General features: G+C 45.8%; 1 protein-coding gene across 2 annotated transcripts in view; it reads left to right on the forward strand.

The window, feature by feature from the left end:
• LOC106593847 (noelin-2) overlaps positions 1-15584 on the forward strand; it is an 81377-nt gene extending 65793 nt beyond the window's left edge. For both annotated transcript variants that reach the window (XM_045710335.1, XM_045710331.1), the window contains exons 6-8: positions 9740-9916; positions 11426-11599; positions 14987-15584. In XM_045710335.1, the coding sequence (XP_045566291.1) occupies positions 9740-9916; positions 11426-11599; positions 14987-15307 (672 nt within the window). In that variant the 3' untranslated portion in view covers positions 15308-15584. The remainder of the gene's footprint in view (positions 1-9739; positions 9917-11425; positions 11600-14986) is intronic.
• Positions 15585-22996: the final 7412 nt, after the last annotated feature.

The raw sequence follows: 22996 nt of genomic DNA on the forward strand, positions 1-22996 counted from the left end.
CCAGCTCGTGGGAAGTGACAGAGAGCTTTTATAGGACCAGGGCACAAATAATAATATACATATAATAATTTTGCTCTTTATTTAGCCATCTTACATATAAAAACTTGTTTGTTGATCAAAAATTGTTAATAACTCACCACAGGTTAATGAGAAGGGTGTGCTTGAAAGGATGCACATAACTGCAATGTTGAGTTGTATTGGAGAGAGTCTCAGTCGTAAATCATTTTCCACACACAGTCTGTGCCTGTATTTAGTTTTCATGCTAGTGAGGGCCGAGAATCCACTCTCACATAAATACATGGTTACAAAGGGCGTCAGTGTCTTAAAACCTCTCTCCAATATCCAATGGTAGCACCTGGCACGAAATACGAAAAACCTTAAAAATACTATAATTTCAATTTCTCAAACATATGACTATTTTACACCATTTGAAAGATAAGACTCTCCTTTATCTAACCACATTGTCCGATTTCAAAAAGGCTTTACAGCGAAAGCAAAACATTAGATTATGTCAGGAGAGTACCCAGCCAGAAATAATCACACACCCATTTTTCAAGCTAGCATATATGTCACAAAAACCAAAACCACAGCTAAATGCAGCACTAACCTTTGATGATCTTCATCAGATGACACTCCTAGGACATTATGTTATACAATACATGCATGTTTTGTTCAATCAAGTTCATATTTATATCAAAAACGTGCTTTTTACATTAGCATGTTTTGTTTAGAACTAGCATACCCACCAAAAACTTCCGGTGAATTTACTAGATTACTCACGATAAACGTTGACAAAAAACATAACAATTATTTTAAGAATTATAGATACAGAACTCCTTTATGCAATCGCGGTGTCAGATTTTAAAATAGCTTTTCGGTGAAAGCACATTTTGCAATATTCTGAGTAGATAGCCCGGCCATCACGGCTAGCTATTTTGACACCCACCAAGTTTGGCACTCACCAAACTCAGATTTACTATAAGAAAAATTGGATTACCTTTGCTGTTCTTCGTCAGAATGCACTCCCAGGACTTCTACTTCAACAACAAATGTTGTTTTGGTTCTAAATAATCCATAGTTATATCCAAATAGCTCCGTTTTGTTCGTGCGTTCAAGTCACTATCCGAAGGGTGATGTGCCGGCGCGATTCGTGACAAAAAATTTCAAAATATTCCATTACCTTACTTCGAAGCATGTCAAACGCTGTTTAAAATCAATTTTTATGCGATTTTTCTCGTAAAATAGTGATAATATTCCAACCGGGCGACGACGTATTCGTTCAAAGAGAGAAAGAAAAACATGGAGTCGTCACATGCACGCGCGCACTAGTGTCATTGTTCCCAGAAGGACCACTCTCCAAAACCCCTGCTGTTTTTCGCCCAGAGACTGCAGAGCTATCATTCCACATTCTGGCGCCTACCTAGAGCCAATGAAAGCCTTAGAAAATGTCACGTTACAGCACAGAGGCTGTATTTTCGACAGAGAGGCTAAAGAAGGACAAGAAATGGTCAGACAGGGCACTTCCCGTATAGAATCTTCTCAGGTTTTGGCCTGCCATATGAGTTCTGTTATACTCACAGACACCATTCAAACAGTTTTAGAAACTTTAGAGTGTTTTCTATCCAAATCTACTAATTATATGCATATTCTAGTTACTGGGCAGGAGTAGTAACCAGATTAAATCGGGTACGTTTTTTATCCGGCCATGAAAATACTGCCCCCTATCCCAAACAGGTTAACAGCGCGATTTGCCAAGGCAGGATACTCTGAGTGCAGCCCTATCCAGAAATCTGTCTGTGGCTTCTGATTAAATTCAATTTTCACAGAATCGCTTGTTGCAATTTCGATAAGGCTCTCTTGTTCAGATATCGGTAAGTGGACTGGAGGCAGGGCATGAATGGGATAACGAATCCAGTTGTTTGTGTCATCCATTTTGGGAAAGTACCTGTATACAATCCCTAATCTATTTAAATCCAAACACTTTATTTAAAATGTTTAACTTGGGTCAAACGTTTCGGGTAACCTTCCACAAGCTTCCCACAATAAGTTGGGTGAATTTTGGCCCATTCCTCCTGACAGAGCGAATGTAACTGAGTCATGTTTGTTTGCCTCCTTGCTCGCACACACTTTTTCAGTTCTGCCCACACATTTTCTATAGGATTGAGGTCAGGGCTTTGTGATGGCCACTCCAATACCTTGACTTTGTTGTCCTTAAGCCATTTTGACACAACTTTGGAAGTATGCTTGGGGTCATTGTCCATTTGGAAGACCCATTTGCGACCAAGCTTTAACTTCCTGACTGATGTCTTGAGATGTTGCTTCAATATATCCACATAATTTTCCTGCCTCATGATGCCATCTATTTTGTGAAGTACACCAGTCCCTCCTTCAGCAAAGCACCCCCACAACATGATGTTTCCACCCCCGTGCTTCACGGTTGGGATGGTGTTCTTTGGCTTGCAAGCCTCCCCCTTTTTCCTCCAAACATAATGATGGTCATTATGGCCAAACAGTTCTATTTTTGTTTCATCAGACCAGAGGACATTTCTCCAAAAAGCACGATCTTTGTCCCCATGTGCAGTTGCAAACCGTAGTCTGGCTTTTTTATGGCGGTTTTGGAGCAGTGGCTTCTTCCTTGCCGAGTGGCCTTTCAGGTTATGTCGATATAGGACTTGTTTTACTGTGGATATAGATACTTTTGTACCTGTTTCCTCTAGCATTTTCACAAGGTCCTTTGCTGTTGTTCTGGGATTGATTTGCACTTTTCGCATCGAAGTATGTTCATCTCTAGGAGACAGAACGCGTCTCTTTCCTGAGCGGTATGATGGCTGCGTGGTCCCATGGTGTTTATACTTGCGTACTATTGTTTGTACAAATGAACGTGGTACCTTCAGGCATTTGGAAATTGCTCCCAAGGATGAACCAGACTTGTGGAGGTCTACAGTTTTTTTCTGAGGTCTTGGCTGATTTTCCCATGATATCAAGCAAAGAGGCACTGAGTTTGAAGGTAGGCCTTGAAATACATCCACAGGTACACCACCAATTGACTCAAATGATGTCAGTTAGCCTATCAGAAGCTTCTAAAGCCATGACATCATTTTTTTGAATTTTCCAAGCTGTTTAAAGGCACAGTCAACTTAGTGTATGTAACATCTGACCCTCTGGAATTGAGATACAGTGAATTGTAAGTGAAATAATCTGCAAACAATTGTTGGAATAATTACTTGTGTCATGCACAAAGTAGATGTCCTAACCGACTTGCCAAAATTAACAAGAAATGTGTGGAGTGATTGAAAAACGAGTTTTAATAACTCCAACCTAAGAGTATGTAAACTTCTGACTTCAACTGTAGTTGCGGAGAGTCCCTGTAATCCTAGATTCAGATCATTCAGGCAAAAAAACATCACCCAGATAGGCCAGTTGTGTGAGAAACTCCTCATCATGCAAGCAGTCAGACAAGTGAACATGATGGTCAGTAAATAAAACTTTAAGCTCGTCTCTCAATTCAAAAAAACGTGTCAATACTTTGCCCCTTGATAACCAGCACATATGTTGTAAAAGCGTTACATGGTCGCTGCCCATACCATTGCATAGTGCAGAAAATACACAAGAGTTCAGGGGCCTTGCTTTACCAAAGTTAACCATTTTCACTGTAGTGTCCAAAACGTCTTTCAAGCGGTCAGGCATTCCCTTGGCAGCAAGAGCCTCTCGGTGGATGCTGCAGTGTACCCAAGTGGTGTCGGGAGCAACTGCTTGCACGCACGTTACCACTCCACTATGTCTCCCTGTTTTGGCTTTTGCGCCATCAGTACAGATACAAACACATCCTGACCATCAAAGTAAGCCCATTTGATGTCACAAAGCTCTCCAGTACTTAAAAATATCCTCTCCTGTTGTCCTAGTTTCCAGTGGTTTGCTGAAGAGGATGTCTTGCTTAATTGACCCTGATGAACGTACCAGAGATATACCAGAAGCTGTGCCAGGCCCGCCACGTCTGTTGACTCATCCAGCTAGAACGCATAGAATTCTAGCCACTTGGTAGCTCACCATATAAGATGCGTCCAGACCCTTCTTATTAATGTTATCTGTTGCTTTTATACATGTCTTACTACTCAAAAGTCATCTTAATTCTCACTCAAAAAAACTCCCGTGGCTTATTTTTCAAATTGGCATGTTTTGTATCTAAATGTCTGCACAAGAGTGAAGGTTTCATTGAGTTGTGAGATAGTTATTTTGCACATATAACACACTGTGGCAGAGGAAAGGCACTACTCCCAATATAAGTGAACCCCAAATCAATGTAGTTCTCGTTATATTTGGCGTTCCCCCCGACGGCATTGCTCGTACCCCTGGGGGTACGCGTACCCCAGTTTGGGAATACCTGCTCCAGGGCATCAGTTGGATGTTACAGGGACTTTTACTGAACAATGTGGGTTTTATATGATTGGGTTTTGCTTTTGGTGTTTTGTAATTGATGTGTTTATGGATATGTATTGTGTAATGATGTGTTTATAGATATGTATTGTGTAATGATGTGTTTATATATATGTATAGTGTAATGATGTGTTTATAGATATGTATAGTGTAATTGATGTGTTTATAGATATGTATTGTGTAATGATGTGTTTATAGATATGTATTGTGTAATGATGTGTTTATAGATATGTATAGTGTAATTGATGTGTTTATAGATATGTATTGTGTAATGATGTGTTTATGGATATGTATTGTGTAATTGATGTGTTTATAGATATGTATTGTGTAATGATGTGTTTATAGATATGTATAGTGTAATTGATGTGTTTATAGATATGTATAGTGTGATTGATGTGTTTATAGATATGTATAGTGTAATTGATGTGTTTATAGATATGTATAGTGTAATTGATGTGTTTATAGATATGTATAGTGTGATTGATGTGTTTATGGATATGTATAGTGTAATTGATGTGTTTATGGATATGTATAGTGTGATTGATGTGTTTATGGATATGTATAGTGTGATTGATGTGTTTATAGATATGTATAGTGTAATTGATGTGTTTATGGATATGTATAGTGTAATTGATGTGTTTATGGATATGTATAGTGTAATTGATGTGTTTATGGATATGTATAGTGTAATTGATGTGTTTATGGATATGTATAGTGTAATTGATGTGTTTATGGATATGTATTGTGTAATGATGTGTTTATAGATAAGTATAGTGTGATTGATGTGTTTATGGATATGTATAGTGTGATTGATGTGTTTATGGATATGTATAGTGTAACTGTTGTTTAGTGATGTGTTAATGCAGGGCTCATTTGGGAAAGAGGTCTCAGCATGAATCCCTGGCTAAATAACACACACACAGAGACACAGACCCACACACCTCCATGTCACTGTCATTTCCCCTCGGTCTCCATGACTACAGTCACATTGCAGCACCCCGGCTTGGCATTTATGAATTTGTCTTCAGCCTGTGTGTGTGTTTCAGTAGGTAATTGAGACTGTAAGGCATTCCTACTATTGATTATTGATGCATTATGAAATACATAGTCCTTACACACTAACACAATCAGGTTATATCAATTACACACACACACACACACCTGAACAGGGAAAGTGGGAGGAGGAGAGAACAGGGGAGGAGAGAACAGGGGAGGAGAAGATGATTAAACATCTACAGGGAGAGAATAGGGGAGGAGAGAATAGGGGAGGAGAGAATAGGGAAGAGAGAATAGGGGAGAAGAGAATAGGTGAGGAGAGAATAGGGGAGGAGAGAACCGGGGAGGAGAGGAGAGGGGATATGCGGAGGAAAGGAGAGCGAGAGAGGAGATAAAAGAGAGAGACAGAGAAGAGGTGGAGAGGGACAGGGAGAGAATGCCCACAGGGAGGAGAAGGTCGTAGGAAGAGTTTTTGTGTTATGAGAACATTTGCCGCAACCTAACGAATTTTCCGGGAACTTGCACAGAACCAATTTTGGTTTTCAGTGAAAACATTACTGGTAAGCTGTGTTATTACATTACCAGGAAACCTAATAAGACGTTTTGAGGAATGTTCTGTGGTGGTTGTTACAGATGTTGTGCACAACATTTAGTGAATCTTCAGGAGAAGATTTCATTTAAAACATTTTTTTTTTTATGTTGATATCAAAAACATTATTTGAATGTTTTTGTGATGTTATAATCCTTAGATAAAACCCTATCTAGAACTTAATGGGGAATCTTAGCTAACGTTCTGGGAATGTTCCCGGTTTGCTGGGCTCACACTCAGCTATCCCTCTCCAAACACACCATGAAACTCATCTTCTCATCTCTCTCTCTTCTCATCCATCTCTCTTCTCATCCTTCTCTCTTCTCATCTCTCTCTCTTCTCATCTCTCTCTCTCTTCTCATCTCTCTCTTCTCATCCCTCTCTCTTCTCATCCCCCTTCTCATCTCCCTCTCTCTCTTTGCAGTGCTAATACCATCAACCTCTTTTCTCCCCTTTACGTGTATAATGAGCTTCTCTTAATCCAGGAATGTTCTCTCTCTCTCTCCCTCCCTCCTCTCGTTACCTCCCCTTCTAACACTCCTTTCATCTTTGTCTCCTTATTCCAACTTTAGGTAATTAAACCTCATTCCTGTCTCTTCTCCTTTCTCTTCTGCTCCTACATACTGTTCTTCTTGGGGTCCTCTTCTCTCTCTGTCTTTCTGTCTATGTATTCCTCTCTTGGTTTCTCCTTCCATTTCCTCTCTTCTCCTTTTTCCAACCATCCCCCTCCCCATATACCCTCCACATGTCTTCTCACCATCCCCCTCCCCATATACCCTCCACATCTCTTCTCACCGTCCCCCCATATACCCTCCACATCTCTTCTCACCGTCCCCCCACATACCCTCCACATCTCTTCTTACCGCCCCCCTCCCCATATACCCTCCACATCTCTTCTTACCATCCCCCTCCCCATATACCCTCCACATCTCTTCTCACCATCCCCTCCCCATATACCCTCCACATCTCTTCTCACCATCCCCCTCCCCATATACCCTCCACATCTCTTCTTACCATCCCCCTCCCCATATACCCTCCACATCTCTTCTTACCGCCCTCCTCCCCATACACCCTCCACATCTCTTCTTACCGTCCCCTCCCCATATACCCTCCACATCTCTTCTCACCATCCCCCTCCCCATATACCCTCCACATCTCTTCTTACCGCCCCCTCCCCATATACCCTCCACATCTCTTCTTACCGTCCCCCCTCCCCATGTACCCTCCACATCTCTTCTCACCATCCCCCTCCCCATATACCCTCCACATCTCTTCTTACCATCCCCCTCCCCATATACCCTCCACATCTCTTCTTACCATCCCCTCCCCATATACCCTCCACATCTCTTCTTACCATCCCCTCCCCATATACCCTCCACATCTCTTCTTACCATCCCCTCCCCATACACCCTCCACATCTCTTCTTACCATCCCCTCCCCATATACCCTCCACATCTCTTCTCACCATCCCCTCCCCATATACCCTCCACATCTCTTCTCACCATCCCCTCCCCATATACCCTCCACATCACTTCTTACCATCCCCTCCCCATATACCCTCCACATCTCTTCTCACCATCCCCTCCCCATATACCCTCCACATCTCTTCTTACCGCCCCCCTCCCCATATACCCTCCACATCTCTTCTTACCATCCCCTCCCCATATACCCTCCACATCTCTTCTTACCATCCCCTCCCCATATACCCTCCACATCTCTTCTTACCATCCCTCTCCCCATATACCCTCCACATCTCTCCCCATATACCCTCCACATCTCTCCCCATATACCCTCCACATCTCTCCCCATATACCCTCCTCATCTCTCCCCATATACCCTCCTCATCTCTCCCCATATACCCTCCACATCTCTCCCCATATACCCTCCACATCCTTCCCCATATACCCTCCACATCTCTCCCCATATACCACTCCACATCTGTCTTCATATAACCTATCTTCTTACCATCTCTTCTTACGATCTCTTCTTACCGTCCCCCTCCCCATATACCCTCCACATCTCTTCTTACCATCCCCTCCCCTCTTACCATCCCCTCCTATGTCTTTTACCTCCTGTCTCCCTAACCCTGTCCTCCTCTCACCCTTCCTGTCTTGCATACTGCACTCTCTCCTCTTCTTTCTCTCAAACTTAATTAATCTCTCAGTAACAATTTACTGTAGGTGTCCTTAGTCATGCACTCATAAATCCTTTATGATAGATATGTAACACATTACATTTTTTGTTCTACACCTTCAAAAGTAATGGCATAAGATGTTATGAAACTAGTTATAATGAGTGTTACAGATGACTGTTCATCCTGTTGTCATTTACCAAACCTCTAACATTCTGGTAGGTAGTCTAAACCTCTAACATACTGGTAGGTAGTCTACATCTCTAACATACTGGTAGGTAGTCTACATCTCTAACATACTGGTAGGTAGTCTACATCTCTAACATACTGGCAGGTAGTCTACACCTCTAACATACTGGTAGGTAGTCTACATCTCTAACATACTGGTAGGTAGTCTACATCTCTAACATACTGGTAGGTAGTCTACATCTCTAACGTACTGGTAGGTAGTCTACATCTCTAACGTACTGGTAGGTAGTCTACACCTCTAACGTACTGGTAGGTAGTCTACACCTCCAACATACTGGTAGGTAGTCTACATCTCTAACATACTGGTAGGTAGTCTACATCTCTAACAAACTGGTAGGTAGTCTACATCTCTAACGTACTGGTAGGTAGTCTACATCTCTAACATACTGGTAGGTAGTCTACATCTCTAACATACTGGTAGGTAGTCTACACCTCTAACATACTGGTAGGTAGTCTACATCTCTAACATACTGGTAGGTAGTCTACATCTCTAACATACTGGTAGGTAGACTACATCTCTAACGTACTGGCAGGTAGTCTACATCTCTAACGTACTGGTAGGTAGTCTACATCTCTAACGTACTGGTAGGTAGTCTACACCTCCAACATACGGTAGAATAAAGCCCATCGTTCCATTCAAGTTTGGTAAATTATATAATGGCCTTTTATAACATCTGGTATGTAGACACTTAGGTAGCATGTAAGAACATATTACATATGTTGTTATGCAGACTGTGTAATAGCAGTTGTTATTAACAGTTGACATAAGAGCCTATGATAACAGTCTGATCAGTCATCTAACACCCGTTATAACTAGTTTTATGACAGCTTATGCCATTACTCATAACTATTTAAAACCAATTATGACAGCTTATGATGCATGTTAAAATGTGTTATACAGCTGTTATAAAGACTTTATGAATGCATGAATAAGGACACCTACAGTAAAGTGTACCAATCTCGCTCTCTTCCTCTTTCTCTCTCTCTCTCTCCCCCTTCATTTTCTTGCTCTCACCCTCTCTCTCGCTCTCTCTCTCCCCCTTCCCTCTCTGTCTCTCCCTCTCCTCTCTCCCTCTCCCTTTCTCTCTCCCTCCCCCCTCTCTCTCTCTGTATGGATGGGTACTACAAGTGTGTTAGAGTACTGAACCATAGGGGACTTAATTTGAAGACAGAACTTAATTCTCTCTCTCTTCTCTCTTTGTCTCTCTCTCCTCCCTCCTCTCTCTCTCTCTCTCTCTCTCTCTCTCTCTCTCTCTCGCTCTACTCTCTCCTCTATCTTCTCTCTCTCCTCTCTCCTCTCTCTCTCTCTCCTCTCCTCTCTCTCTCCTCTCTTTCTCTAGGTGTGGTCTATGGATGGTTACTATAAGGGGAGGCGTGTATTAGAGTACAGGACCATGGGAGACTTCACTAGAGGACAGAATTTTGTCCAGCACCTCTTACCTCACCCCTGGGCCGGGACAGGTCATGTGGTCTACAACGGATCACTGTACTACAACAAACACCAGAGCAACATACTGGTATGTTACACTACACATACATACATACATACACACACACACACACACACACACACACACACACACACACACACACACACACACACACACACACACACACACACACACACACACACACACACACACACACACACACACACACACACACACACGTGCAGACCGCCGTTAGGTGTAGGACAGGGAGACAGAGAGAGAGGGGAGAAAGGGGAAACACAGAGAGAGGGGTGACTGGAGTCAAGGAGAGAGGAGACAGGGGAGACAGGGAAACAGAAGAGGGGTCAGTGTGTATGTCCCTCTGTTTCCCCTGTCTCTGTGGTCTCTCTTTCCAATCTCTCTGCGTCCTACGGTTTCCATTCTCTCTGTGCCTCCCTGTTTCCCCTCTATCTGTGTCCCCCTGCCTCCCCTCTCTCTGTGTCCCCCTGTCTCCCCTCTATCTGTGTCTCCCTGTCTCCCCTCTCTCTGTGTCTCCCTGCCTCCCCTCTCTCTGTGTCTCCCTGCCTCCCCTCTCTCTGTGTCTCCCTGCCTCCCCTCTCTCTGTGTCTCCCTGTCTCCCCTCTCTCTGTGTCTCCCTGCCTCCCCTCTCTCTGTGTCTCCCTGCCTCCCCTCTCTCTGTGTCTCCCTGCCTCCCCTCTCTCTGTGTCTCCCTGTCTCCCCTCTCTCTGTGTCCCCCTGTCTCCCCTCTCTCTGTGTCCCCTGTCTCCCCTCTCTCTGTGTCTCCCTGTCTCCCCTCTCTCTGTGTCTCCCTGCCTCCCCTCTCTCTGTGTCTCCCTGCCTCCCCTCTCTCTGTGTCCCCTGTCTCCCCTCTCTCTGTGTCTCCTGTTTCCCCTCTCTCTGTGTCCCCTGTCTCCCCTCTCTCTGTGTTCCCCTGTTTCCCCTCTCTCTGTGTCTCCCTGCCTCCCCTCTCTCTGTGTCCCCTGTCTCCCCTCTCTCTGTGTTCCCCTGTCTCCCCTCTCTCTGTGTCCCCCTGTCTCCCCTCTCTCTGTGTCCCCTGTCTATCCTCTCTCTGTGTTCCCCTGACTCCCCTCTCTCTGTGTTCCCCTGTCTCCCCTCTTTCTGTGTCCCCTGTCTATCCTCTCTCTGTGTTCCCCTGACTCCCCTCGCTCTGTGACCACCTGACTCCCCTGTCTCCCCTTTCTCTACATGTCTCTCCTGTCTCCCCTCTCTCTACATGTCTCTCCTGACCCCCCACTCTCTCTGTCCTCATCCTCTCTCTGTCCCCCTGTCCACTCTCTGTCCACCTGTCCTCTCTCTCTGTCCCCCTGTCCTCTCTCTCTCCCCCTGTCCTCGCTCTCTGTCCCCATGTCCTTTCTCTGTCTCCCTGTCCTCTCACTCTGTCCCACTGTCCTCTCTCTGCCCCCCTGTCTTCTCTCTCTGTCCCCCTGTCCTCTCTCTGTCTCCCTGTCCTATCTCTGTCCCCATGTCCTCTCTCTGTCCCACTGTCCTCTCTCCGTCTCCCTGTCCGATCTCTGTCCCCATGTCCTCTCTCTGACCCCCTGTCCTGTCCCGCAGGTGCAGTACAACTTCCGTTCCCGTAACGTGGTGCTCCAGAGGAGTCTGAGTGGAGCGGGTTACAACAACACCTTCCCCTACAGCTGGGGGGGGTCTTCTGATATAGACCTGATGGCTGATGAGACCGGCTTCTGGGCAGTCTACGCCTCCATACCTAACGCTGGGAACATACTGGTAGGTAGTCTACATCTCTAACATACTGGTAGGTAGTCTACATCTCCAACATACTGGTAGGTAGTCTACATCTCCAACATACTGGTAGGTAGTCTACATCTCTAACATACTGGTAGGTAGTCTACATCTCTAACATACTGGTAGGTAGTCTACATCTCTAACATACTGGTAGGTAGTCTACATCTCTAACATACTGGTAGGTAGTCTACATCTCTCACATACTGGTAGGTAGTCTACATCTCTAACATACTGGTAGGTAGTCTCCATCTCTAACATACTGGTAGGTAGTCTACATCTCTAACATACTGGTAGGTAGTCTACATCTCTAACATACTGTTAGGTAGTCTACATCTCTAACATACTGCTAGGTAGTCTACATCTCTAACATACTGGTAGGTAGTCTATATCTCTTGTCACGGACTTCGTCGTGGTGTTGAAGGGAGGACCAACATGCAGCGGGAATGTAGATACTCATTCTTTTAATGAAAATACGTAAAGCATCCACAGAACAAAAACAAAACAATAAACAGTACTCACGACTATACAGTGTAGCAGGCTCAATAAACGCAGTGCTCACAAACAATTCCCCACAAACACACAGACAAACACACCCAACTAATATAGGACTCCCAATCAAAGGCAACACCACACACCTGCCTTCAATTGGAAGTCCACCCCAATTAACTATACATAGAACAACCCAACCTAGACAGAACATACAAAACACAACTCCTTCTGCCACGCCCTGACCAAAACTTATACACCTACTCCACCTGCTGGTCAGGACGTGACATTACCCCCCCTAAAGGTGCAGACCCTGAATGCACCTTCAAAAGAAAACACAGAACACCCAAAACAAACAGAACAAATCCCCCTAACTACAGGGAGGGAAGGGAGGGTGGCTGCCGTCAACGACGGCACTGTGCTACACCCCCCCTCCCCAACCCACCTATGTTGGAGGCAGCTCAGGTGCGGGACGTGGACCCCGCTCCACCCTTGTCGTTGCCCACTTCGGTAGCGCCCCTGGCTGCTCCGGAAGACTAGTAGGCGCACCTGACTTTGCCCGACTGGCGGGCGACTCTTGCCGTGACCGGCTGGCGGGTGTCTCTGACTGTGGCCGGCTGGCGGGCCACTCTGGCTGATCCTGGCCGACGGGCCACTCTGGCTGATCCTGGCCGGCGGGCCACTCTGGCTGATCCTGGCCGACGGGCCACTCTGGCTGATCCTGGCCGACGGGCCACTCTGGCTGATCCTGGCCGGCGGGCCACTCTGGCTGATCCTGGCCGGCGGGCCACTCTGGCAGCTCCGGGCAGTCGGGCCACTCTGGCAGCTCCGGGCAGTCGGGCCACTCTGGCATCTCCGGGCAGTCGGGCCACTCTGGCATCTCCGGGCAGTCGGGCCACTCTGGCATCTCCGGGCAGTCGGGCCACTCTGGCATCTCCGGGCAGTCGGGCCACTCTGGCATCTCCAGGCAGACTGGCCACTCTGGCAGCTCTGGGCAGTCGGGCCACTCTGGCATCTCTGGGCAGTCGGGCCACTCTGGCATCTCCGGGCAGACTGGCCACTCTGGCGGCTCCTGACTAGTGGGTGGCTCTGGCGACTCCTGACTGGCGGGCAGCTCTGGCGACTCTTGACTGGCAGGCAGCTCTGGCGACTCTTGACTGGCGGGCAGCTCTGGCGACTTGACTGACGGGCAGCTCTGGCGACTCTTGACTGACGGGCAGCTCTGGCGACTCTTGACTGACGGGCAGCTCTGGCGACTTGACTGACGGGCAGCTCTGGCGACTCTTGACTGACGGGCAGCTCTGGCGACTCTTGACTGACGGGCAGCTCTGGCAACTCTTGACTGACGGACAGCTCTGGCGACTCTTGACTGATGGACAGCTCTGGCGACTCTTCACTGACGGACAGCTCTGGCGACTCTTGACTGGCGGGGCTTGACTGACGCACTAGAAGCCTTGTGCGTGGAGCTGGTACTGGACGGGCCAGCCCGGATACACGCACTTCAAGGCTAGTGTGTGTAACGGGAAACACCGGACCGTAGAGGCGCACTGGCAGTCTAAAGCGCAGGGTTGGCATCACCCCTGCTGGCTCGATGCCCTCTTTCCCCTGGCACATGCGGGGTGCTGGTACTGAGCATACTGGCCTGAAAATACCAGGCCTTATCATAGCACCTACCCCAAAGCACGGGACCTGTCCAGTCTGTTTACCTCTAAAAAGGGTACGGGGCGCTGGCCTGGGTCTCCAGTCTTGCCCCGTCAAACAGCCCTTGTGCCCCCCCCTAAACATTTTTTGGGGGTGCCTCTCGGGCTCCCTTACCAGTCGTTTTCCCCAGTCCTTGCCAGAATCCTTCCACTGCTTGGTCCTGGTTTGGTGGGGAATTCTGTCACGGACTTCGTCGTGGTGTTGAAGGGAGGACCAACATGCAGCGGGAATGTAGATACTCATTCTTTTAATGAAAATACGTAAAGCATCCACAGAACAAAAACAAAACAATAAACACGACCAGGCAGTGTTGCAGGCTCAATAAACGCAGTGCTCACAAACAATTCCCCACAAACACACAGACAAACACACTCAACTAATATAGGACTCCCAATCAAAGGCAACACCACACACCTGCCTTCAATTGGAAGTCCACCCCAATTAACTATACATAGAACAACCCAACCTAGACAGAACATACAAAACACAACTCCTTCTGCCACGCCCTGACCAAAACTTATACACCTACTCCACCTGCTGGTCAGGACGTGACATCTCTAACATACTGGCAGGTAGTCTACATCTCTAACATACTGGTAGGTAGTCTACATCTCTAACATACTGGTAGGTAGTCTACATCTCTAACATACCGGTAGGTAGTCTACATCTCTAACATACTGGTAGGTGGTCTACATCTCTAACATACTGGCAGGTAGTCTACATCTCTAACATACTGGTAGGTAGTCTACATCTCTAACGTACTGGTAGGTAGTCTACATCTCTAACGTACTGGTAGGTAGTCTACATCTCTAACGTACTGGTAGGTAGTCTACATCTCTAACATACTGGTAGGTAGTCTACATCTCTAACGTACTGGTAGGTAGTCTACATCTCTAACATACTGGTAGGTAGTCTACATCTCTAACATACTGGTAGGTAGTCTACATCTCTAACACACTGGCAGGTAGTCTACATCTCTAACATACTGGCAGGTATTCTACATCTCTAACATACTGGTAGGTAGTCTACATCTCTAACACACTGGTAGGGAGGATGTGTGTGTGTATATCTGAGTGTGTCCCAGGTCACATCTCTCTCTCTCCTTTATCTCGCATCCTCCCTCCCTCACCCCCTCGTTCCCTCCCTCCTTCAACCCCTCATTCCCTCCCCCCCTCTCTCCAGGTCAGTCGGTTGGACCCTCGTTCTCTCGACATTCTCCAGAGTTGGGACACAGGGTTTCCTAAACGCAGTGCAGGGGAGACCTTCATGATCTGTGGTACCCTGTACGTCACCAACTCCCATCTGGCCGGAGCTAAGGTCCACTTTGCTTACCACACCAATTCCTCCAGCTATGAGTACACAGACATCCCCTTCCACAACCAGTACTCCCACATCTCCATGATGGACTATAACCCCAGAGAGAGGGCCCTCTACACATGGAACAATGGACATCAGGTCATCTATAACGTGACCCTGTTTCATGTTATACAGAGCGACGGATAGAGGAGGAGAGGAGAGGAGGGAAGGAGAAAGAAGAGAGGAGAGGAGAGAGACTGACAGACTATATCTCTATACAGAGAGAGGAGGAGAAGGAGGAGGAGGAGGAGGAGGAGGAGGAGGAGGAAGAGAAGGAAATGAAGTGGAGTGGGAGAGGAGTGGGTGAGAGACTGATGACTATATCTTGAGAGGAAGAGGTGGAAGAAGAGGAGAGGAGGAGGAGAAGGAGGACTGATGGACTATATCTCTATACAGAGAGAGGAGGAGAAGGAGGACTGATGGACTATATCTCTAGAGAGAGAGAGGAGGAGAAGAAGGAGGACTGATGGACTATATTCCTTGAGAGAGAGGAGGAGAAGGAGGACTGATGGACTATATCTATAGAGAGAGAGGAGGAGAAGGAGGACTGATGGACTATATCCCTAGAGAGAGAGGAGGAGAAGGAGGACTGATGGACTATATCTATAGAGAGAGAGGAGGAGAATGAGGACTAATGGACTATATTCCTAGAGAGAGAGGAGGAGAAGGAGGACTGATGGACTATATCTATAGAGAGAGAGGAGGAGAAGGAGGACTGATGGACTATATCTATAGAGAAAGAGAAGAAGAAGGAGGACTGATGGACTATATCTATAGAGAGAGAGAGGAGGAGAAGGAGGACTGATGGACTATATCTATAGAGAGAGAGAGTAAGAGAAGGAGGACTGATGTACTATATCTCTAGAGAGAGGAGGAGAAGGAGGACTGGTGGACTGTATCTCTGGAGAGAGAGAGGGAGGAGAAGGAGGACTGGTGGACTATATCTATAGAGAGAGAGAGGAGGAGAAGGAGGACTGATGGAATATATCTCTGGAGAGAGAGGAGGAGAAGGAGGACTGATGGACTATATCTATAAAGAGAGAGAAGAAGAAGGAGGACTGATGGACTATATCTATGGAGAGAGAGGAGGAGAAGGAGGACTGATGGACTATATCTATAGAGAAAGAGAAGAAGAAGGAGGACTGATGGACTATATCTATAGAGAGAGAGAGGACGAGAAGGAGGACTGATGGACTATATCTATAGAGAGAGAGAGGAAGAGAAGGAGGACTGATGTACTATATCTCTAGAGAGAGGAGGAGAAGGAGGACTGATGGACTGTATCTCTGGAGAGAGAGAGGAGGAGAAGGAGGACTGATGGACTATATCTATAGAGAGAGAGAGGAGGAGAAGGAGGACTGATGGAATATATCTCTGGAGAGAGAGGAGGAGAAGGAGGACTGATGGACTATATCCCTGGAGAGAGAGAGGAGGAGAAGGAGAACTGATGGACTATATCTCTGTAGAGAGAGAGGAGGAGAAGGAGGACTGATGGACTATATCTCTAGAGAGAGAGGAGGAGAAGGAGGACTGATGGACTATATCCCTAGAGAGAGAGGAGGAGAAGGAGGACTGATGGGCTATATCCCTAGAGAGGAGGAGAAGGAGGACTGATGGACTATATCTCTGGAGAGAGAGAGGAGGAGAAGGAGAACTGATGGACTATATCTCTGGAGAGAGAGAGGAGGAGAAGGAAGACTGATGGACTATATCTATAGAGAGAGGAGGATAAGGAAGACTGATGGACTATATCTATAGAGAGAGAGGAGGAGAAGGAAGACTGATGGACTATATCTATAGAGAGAGAGGAGGATAAGGAAGACTGATGGACTATATCTATAGAGAGAGAGAGCCTGTATCTGGGACAGTTGGTGTGTCAATATATTTGAGGAAAATACATTCTGACTGAAGTTGGAAACAGTCTGGGGTTGTGGAGAAAAGAAAGAGACACAGAAGTTGAATACAGTGTACTACTTTATGACCAGAGCCCAAAGTAGTGCACTATATAGGGAATAGGGTTCTGTTCTAAAGTAGTGCACTATATAGGGAATAGGGCTCTGGTCTAAAGTAGTGCACTATATAGGGAATAGGGCTCTGGTCTATAGAAGTGCACTACATAGGGAATAGGGTTCTGGTCTAAAGTAGTGCACTATATAGGGACTAGGGCTCTGGTCTATAGTAGTGCACTATATAGGGAATAGGGTATCATTTGGGCCTCTATATAATATTGATGATGTGTTGAGAGAGATAGCATGGTTCTTTATGTTAAAACTGAAATAAATGTCCCTGTTTACCATCTAACAGTCTGCTGTTGTTTCTGGAACAGTGGAGAGGAGAGGAGAGGAGAGGAGAGGAGAGGAGAGGAGAGGAGAGGAGAGGAGAGGAGAGGAGAGGAGAGGAGAGGAGAGGAGAGAGGAGAGGAGAGGATAAATGTTCCTGATTACCATCTAACTCTCTGCTGTTGTTACTAGAACAGAGGAGAGGGAGGAGAGGAGAGAGGAGAGGAGAGGAGAGGAGAGGAGAGGAGAGGAGAGGAGAGGAGAGGAGAGGAGAGGAGAGGAGAGGAGAGGAGAGGAGAGGAGAGGAGAGGAGAGGGATAAATGTACCTGTTTACCATCTAACTGTCTGTTGTTGTGAAACCAACATCAGTGTGTTGCTAACAGCTTCTCTTCCTCCACTGTCCCTGTCCCCTTACTGGGCTCCAGCCGGTGGTCCTCTGATCCCAAACACACCTGACCGCCCTCCTTGACAACGTACCAACCAGTTGAGCTATAGAACACCATTGGCGACCTTTCAACCTCTGTTACATCTGTACTCACTGGAACAGATTAGAGGAGAAGAAGAGAGGGAGGAAATGGGAGATGAAGGAGAAGCAGTAGAGGAGGGGAGGAGGAGAGGAGATGAGGGGAGGAGGCAGATGAAGGAGAAGCAGTGGAGGAGAGGAGGAGATGAGGAGGCAGATGAAGGAGAAGCAGTGGAGGAGAGGAGGGACAAGTAGAGGAGGGGAGGAGGAGAGGAGATGAGGGGAGGAGGCAGATGAAGGAGAAGCAGTGGAGGAGAGGAGGAGATGAGGAGGCAGATGAAGGAGAAGCAGTGGAGGAGAGGAGGGACATGTATAACCAAATAAACAAAGAAAATAAGATGTGAAAAAATAGTCTGAAAGAGTCTAAAAAGGGGAATGCATGGGAAGTGTGTGTGTGTGTGTGTGTGTGTGTGTGTGTGTGTGTGTGTGTGTGTGTGTGTGTGTGTGTGTGTGTGTGTGTGTGTGTGTGTGTGTGTGTGTGTGTGTGTGTGTGTGTGTGTGTCTGTATTTGTGTGTGTGTGTGTGGCATTAGACTATGACTCACAATAATTGGGTCTTATTATTTCCAAGTCACAACCCCCAATGTCCTGAATTCATGATAAACACACACATAATGAACAGACTACTAGCATTGAGTGAGATGGATGGAGGGAGGATGAGATAAAGGGGGAGATGGAGGGAGGGAGGGAGGAGATGGCAGGAAGGAGGCGATGAAAGGAGAGATGGACGGAGAGAGGAGGAGATAAAGGGGGAGATGGCTCACCGCCATGTGTCTGTCCTCTATTTTGTGACGTTGGAATATGGTTATATTATATTGACATTGTTATGACAGAATATAGTTATATTATATTGACGTTGTTGTGACGTTGGAATATGGTTATATTATATTGATGTTGTTACGACGTTGGAATATGGTTATATTATATTGACATTGTTATGACGTTGGAATATGGTTGTATTATTTTGATGTTGTTACGTTGGAATATGGTTATATTATATTGACGTTGTTGTGACGTTGGAATATGGTTATATTATATTGACGTTGTTGTAATGTTGGAGTATGATTATATATATATTGATGTTATGACATTGGTGACAACCTCTCCTCATTCTTTCTCCTCTTTTACTTCCACTGTCTTCCTCCATTTCTACTTCTCTCTCTCCTCTCTCCTCCTCTCCTGTTCCCCTGTTAACCTCTATTTTCCTCTTCCTACAACCCCTCCGTCCACTCCTTCTCCGCTTCCCCTCCTCCTCCTCTTCACCCCTCTCTTCCTCTCCTCCACCCGCTCTTCTCCTCCTCCACCCTCTCTTCCTCCTCCTCCACCCTCTCCTCCACCCCCTCTCTTCCTCTCCAGTGTATCATGTCCTGGCATGGCCCCAGTCTGACAGAGTCTCCATCCTTCCCTGGTGCTCGTGTTCCCCCCTCCTTTCTCCTCTTTTCTCCATCCTCTTCTCTCTCTTGGCACAGGTTCTCCATCCTTCCCCTGGTGCTAGGCAACCCCCACCCTTCTCTCTCTCACTCTCTCTCTCTCTCCTGGCGTAGAACCAGTCTCCTGGCTTGGTGTTCCCTCTGCAGCGGAAGAGAGGCTGTGCTTTTCCAGACGGCACTCCGGAATCACACACACACACACACACACACACACACACAGCCAGTGAAAGAGAAGTTCAGCACTGGGAGATTCTGAAAGCATAATTTTTAGTTCTTCATTTTTTATTAATCTATCTGTCTATCATCTATCCCTCTTTCTCTCCATCCCTCTTTCTCGCTCGCTCTCATTCTCTCTCTCTACTTCTCTCTCTCTTTCTCTCTCTATCAGATATCAATTTTATTAATATTTCACAGCAGTTAAATCAGACCCGCTGTGAGAAAGAGGGATGGGAGAGAGGGATTGGACAGAGATGTGAGAGAGAACATCATTTGGAGTCAGTTTAGTGAGGTTAAACCAACCCGACTGGTGAGAGAAGGGAGAGAAGGAGAGAGAGGGAGGAGAGAAAGGGAGGGAGGGAGTGGAGAGAAAGAGAGAGAGACAGAGTAGTTATCACTCATCAATATTTTAGAGTGGTCAAACTGACCCATCGGGCAGGACACACACTCACTGCAGAGAGAGAGACAGAGAGAGAGAGAGAGAGAGAGAGAGAGAGACAGAGAGAGTGAGAGACAGAGAGAGACAGAGAGAGAGACAGAGAGAGAGAGAGAGACAGAGAGAGAGAGACAGAGAGAGAGAGAGAGAGAGAGACAGACAGAGAGAGAGAGACAGAGAGAGAGAGAGAGAGACAGAGAGAGACAGAGAGAGAGAGAGAGAGAGACAGAGAGAGACAGAGAGAGAGAGAGAGAGAGAGAGACAGAGAGAGAGAGAGACAGAGAGAGACAGAGAGAGAGAGAGAGAGAGAGACACAGAGAGAGACACATTGAGAGACAGAGAGAGAGACAGAGAGAGAGACAGAGAGAGAGACACAATGGCGGGGAGAGAGAGAGAGAGAGAAAGACAGACAGACAGACAGACAGACAGACAATGGGGGAGAGAAAGACAGAGAGACAGACAGGGAATGGGGGAGAGAAAGACAGACAGACAGACAGACAGACAGACAGACAGACAGACAGACAGACAGACAGACAGACAGACAGACAGACAATGGGGGAGAGAAAGACAGAGAGAGAGAGAGAGAGGGAATGGGGGAGAGAAAGAGAGGGAGAGAATGGAGTGAGAGGGAATGGGGAGAGAAAGAGTGGGAGAGAATGGAGTGAGAGGGAATGGGGGAGAGAAAGAGGGAGAGAATGGAGTGAGAGGGAGAATGGAGTGAGAGGGAATGGGGAGAGAAAGACAGAGAAAGAGAAGGAGAGAATGGAGTGAGAGGGAGAATGGAGTGAGAGGGAATGGGGGAGAGAAAGACAGAGAAAGAGAGGAAGAGAGGAGTAGAGAGAAAAAGGCAGTAGGGGTATAGAAGCAGAGAGGTTGAGAAAAGGTAGGGGTTAGAGAGGGGGAGAAGAGGAGAGTTTGGGAGATTTGGAGGTAGGGGTTAGAGAGGGTGGAGGAGGGGAGAGGAGAGATTGGGAGATTTGGAGGTAAGGTTTAGAGAGGGTGGAGTAGGGGAGTGTCACGGTTGTCGATGGGAAAGGAGGACCAAAATGCAGCAGGTATGTGGTTGCTCATCTTGAACTTTTATTAAACTCAAAATGAACACCAAAAAAACAAAACGAACTCACGATCAACGAACAGTCTTCTCAGGCTCACACACGCTAGACAAGAAACAATCTCCCACAAAACCTACACCAAACAATTACCCATATATAGGACTCTCAATCAGAGGCAACGAGGAAGCACCTGCCTCCAATTGAGAGTCCCAAACCCCCATTAATCTAACATAGAAATACACTCACTAGACTAAACATAGAAATACATAAACCTAGAACATAAACCAAAACCCGGAAATAATAAATCAAACGCCCTTCTACAAAAACACCACCCCGAACCACATAAAACAAATACCCTCTGCCACGTCCTGACCAAACTACCATAACAATTAGCCCTTATACTGGTCAGGACGTGACAGGGAGAGGAGAGATTGGGAGATTTGGCGGTAGAGGTTAGAGAAGGTGAAGGAGGGGAGAGACACTGTGCTCCGAGCACTCCGTTTGTACATATTTTGAAGCATCCATTCAAACTTCAATGGAAGGTATGCACAGAAATATGACGCAACCACTTAAAAAATTACGCAAAATTTCTCTAAATCAATGGCGGCCATTATTTGAGCTGAAGCGAGAGAAAATACACTCCGACTTTGCAATGAAATGTTGTCTATTCACATCTCATATGTTCCCTGACTACAATGTTTTATCTGATACATTAACAAATACATGCTGTGGTAATGTTTGTATTTTTACCGGCCTACAATGTTTACCGGCCTACAGTAACCACTGTAGTGTGCGTAAATTGCTAGCCAGATAGCCACGAATAATTATTAGCTAGTTACCCATGAAGAATTGTTAGCTAGCTAGCTACCCATGAAGAATTATTAGCTAGCTAGCTACCCATGAAGAATTATTAGCTAGCTAGCTACCCATGAAGAATTATTAGCTAGCTAGCTACCATGAAGAATTATTAGCTAGCTAGCTACCCATGAAGAATTATTAGCTAGCTACCTAGCTACCCATGAAGAATTGACATCTACCTTGCATAACATAGCTTCTCCCTTTTCCCCTTGCCTCATCCATTTTTGTGGTAGTGCTGCAATCAGTTGGTTGTAAATTTGTATGTAGCAGATATTCTCATATATTTTTGATAACAGCATATGTCAGATAACTCCTCCGTTTCTATTCATAATATCATTAATCAATAAAATACATTTTTTTTAATCCATAAAGAATAGTTTTTTATTAATTAATCAGTATAATTGAGTTTAACCATCACATTTGTTGTAATATTTGTTCTATCTTTTCTGGGGAATAAAACTGAAATTGTAACCAGCGTTGTTTGGCTTGTTTAAGAAAGGGCGATACTTTAAACAAAATGTCCTTTTCAATTAGTCGGAAATGATAAGTTGTAATCTGTATAAAGGCAAAAATGCAATTTTTGAACGAAGGATGAGCCTTTCTTAATAATTTAATGGAGAACCATTTTTGGGTTTAAGTAGAACTTTTGCATGAGTGAAGCTTTTAGTGAGAGGTTCTAGCTTTAATAGTTAATCATTTTATCCCCCAAACATATTCATTATATAAATAGGTATGTTTAATTTTGTCTGGCTTAGCATTCCAAATAAAATGAAATATATTTAGTTGATATGATTTAAAAAACGAGTCATCTGGAGTAGGCAGTGCCATTAGTGCAGTCGCACCACGCTTCGCTCCACAGGTAATATTACACTTCGCTACATTACAACGGCTTGATTTGTTTGATCTGAGCAATTCTTCTTAGCTAGCTACATATCCGTCTTTGTATCAAAGATAATTGTGTAGTTTAGAGTAACTGAGTAATTATCGAGGCTAGCTATCTTCGTCCTCCTAACGTAGTCAACACTGCTAGCTGCTAGCTAGC

This window comes from Salmo salar, chromosome ssa02 (genome assembly GCF_905237065.1).
Source record: "Salmo salar chromosome ssa02, Ssal_v3.1, whole genome shotgun sequence".
Lineage (NCBI taxonomy): Eukaryota > Metazoa > Chordata > Actinopteri > Salmoniformes > Salmonidae > Salmo > Salmo salar.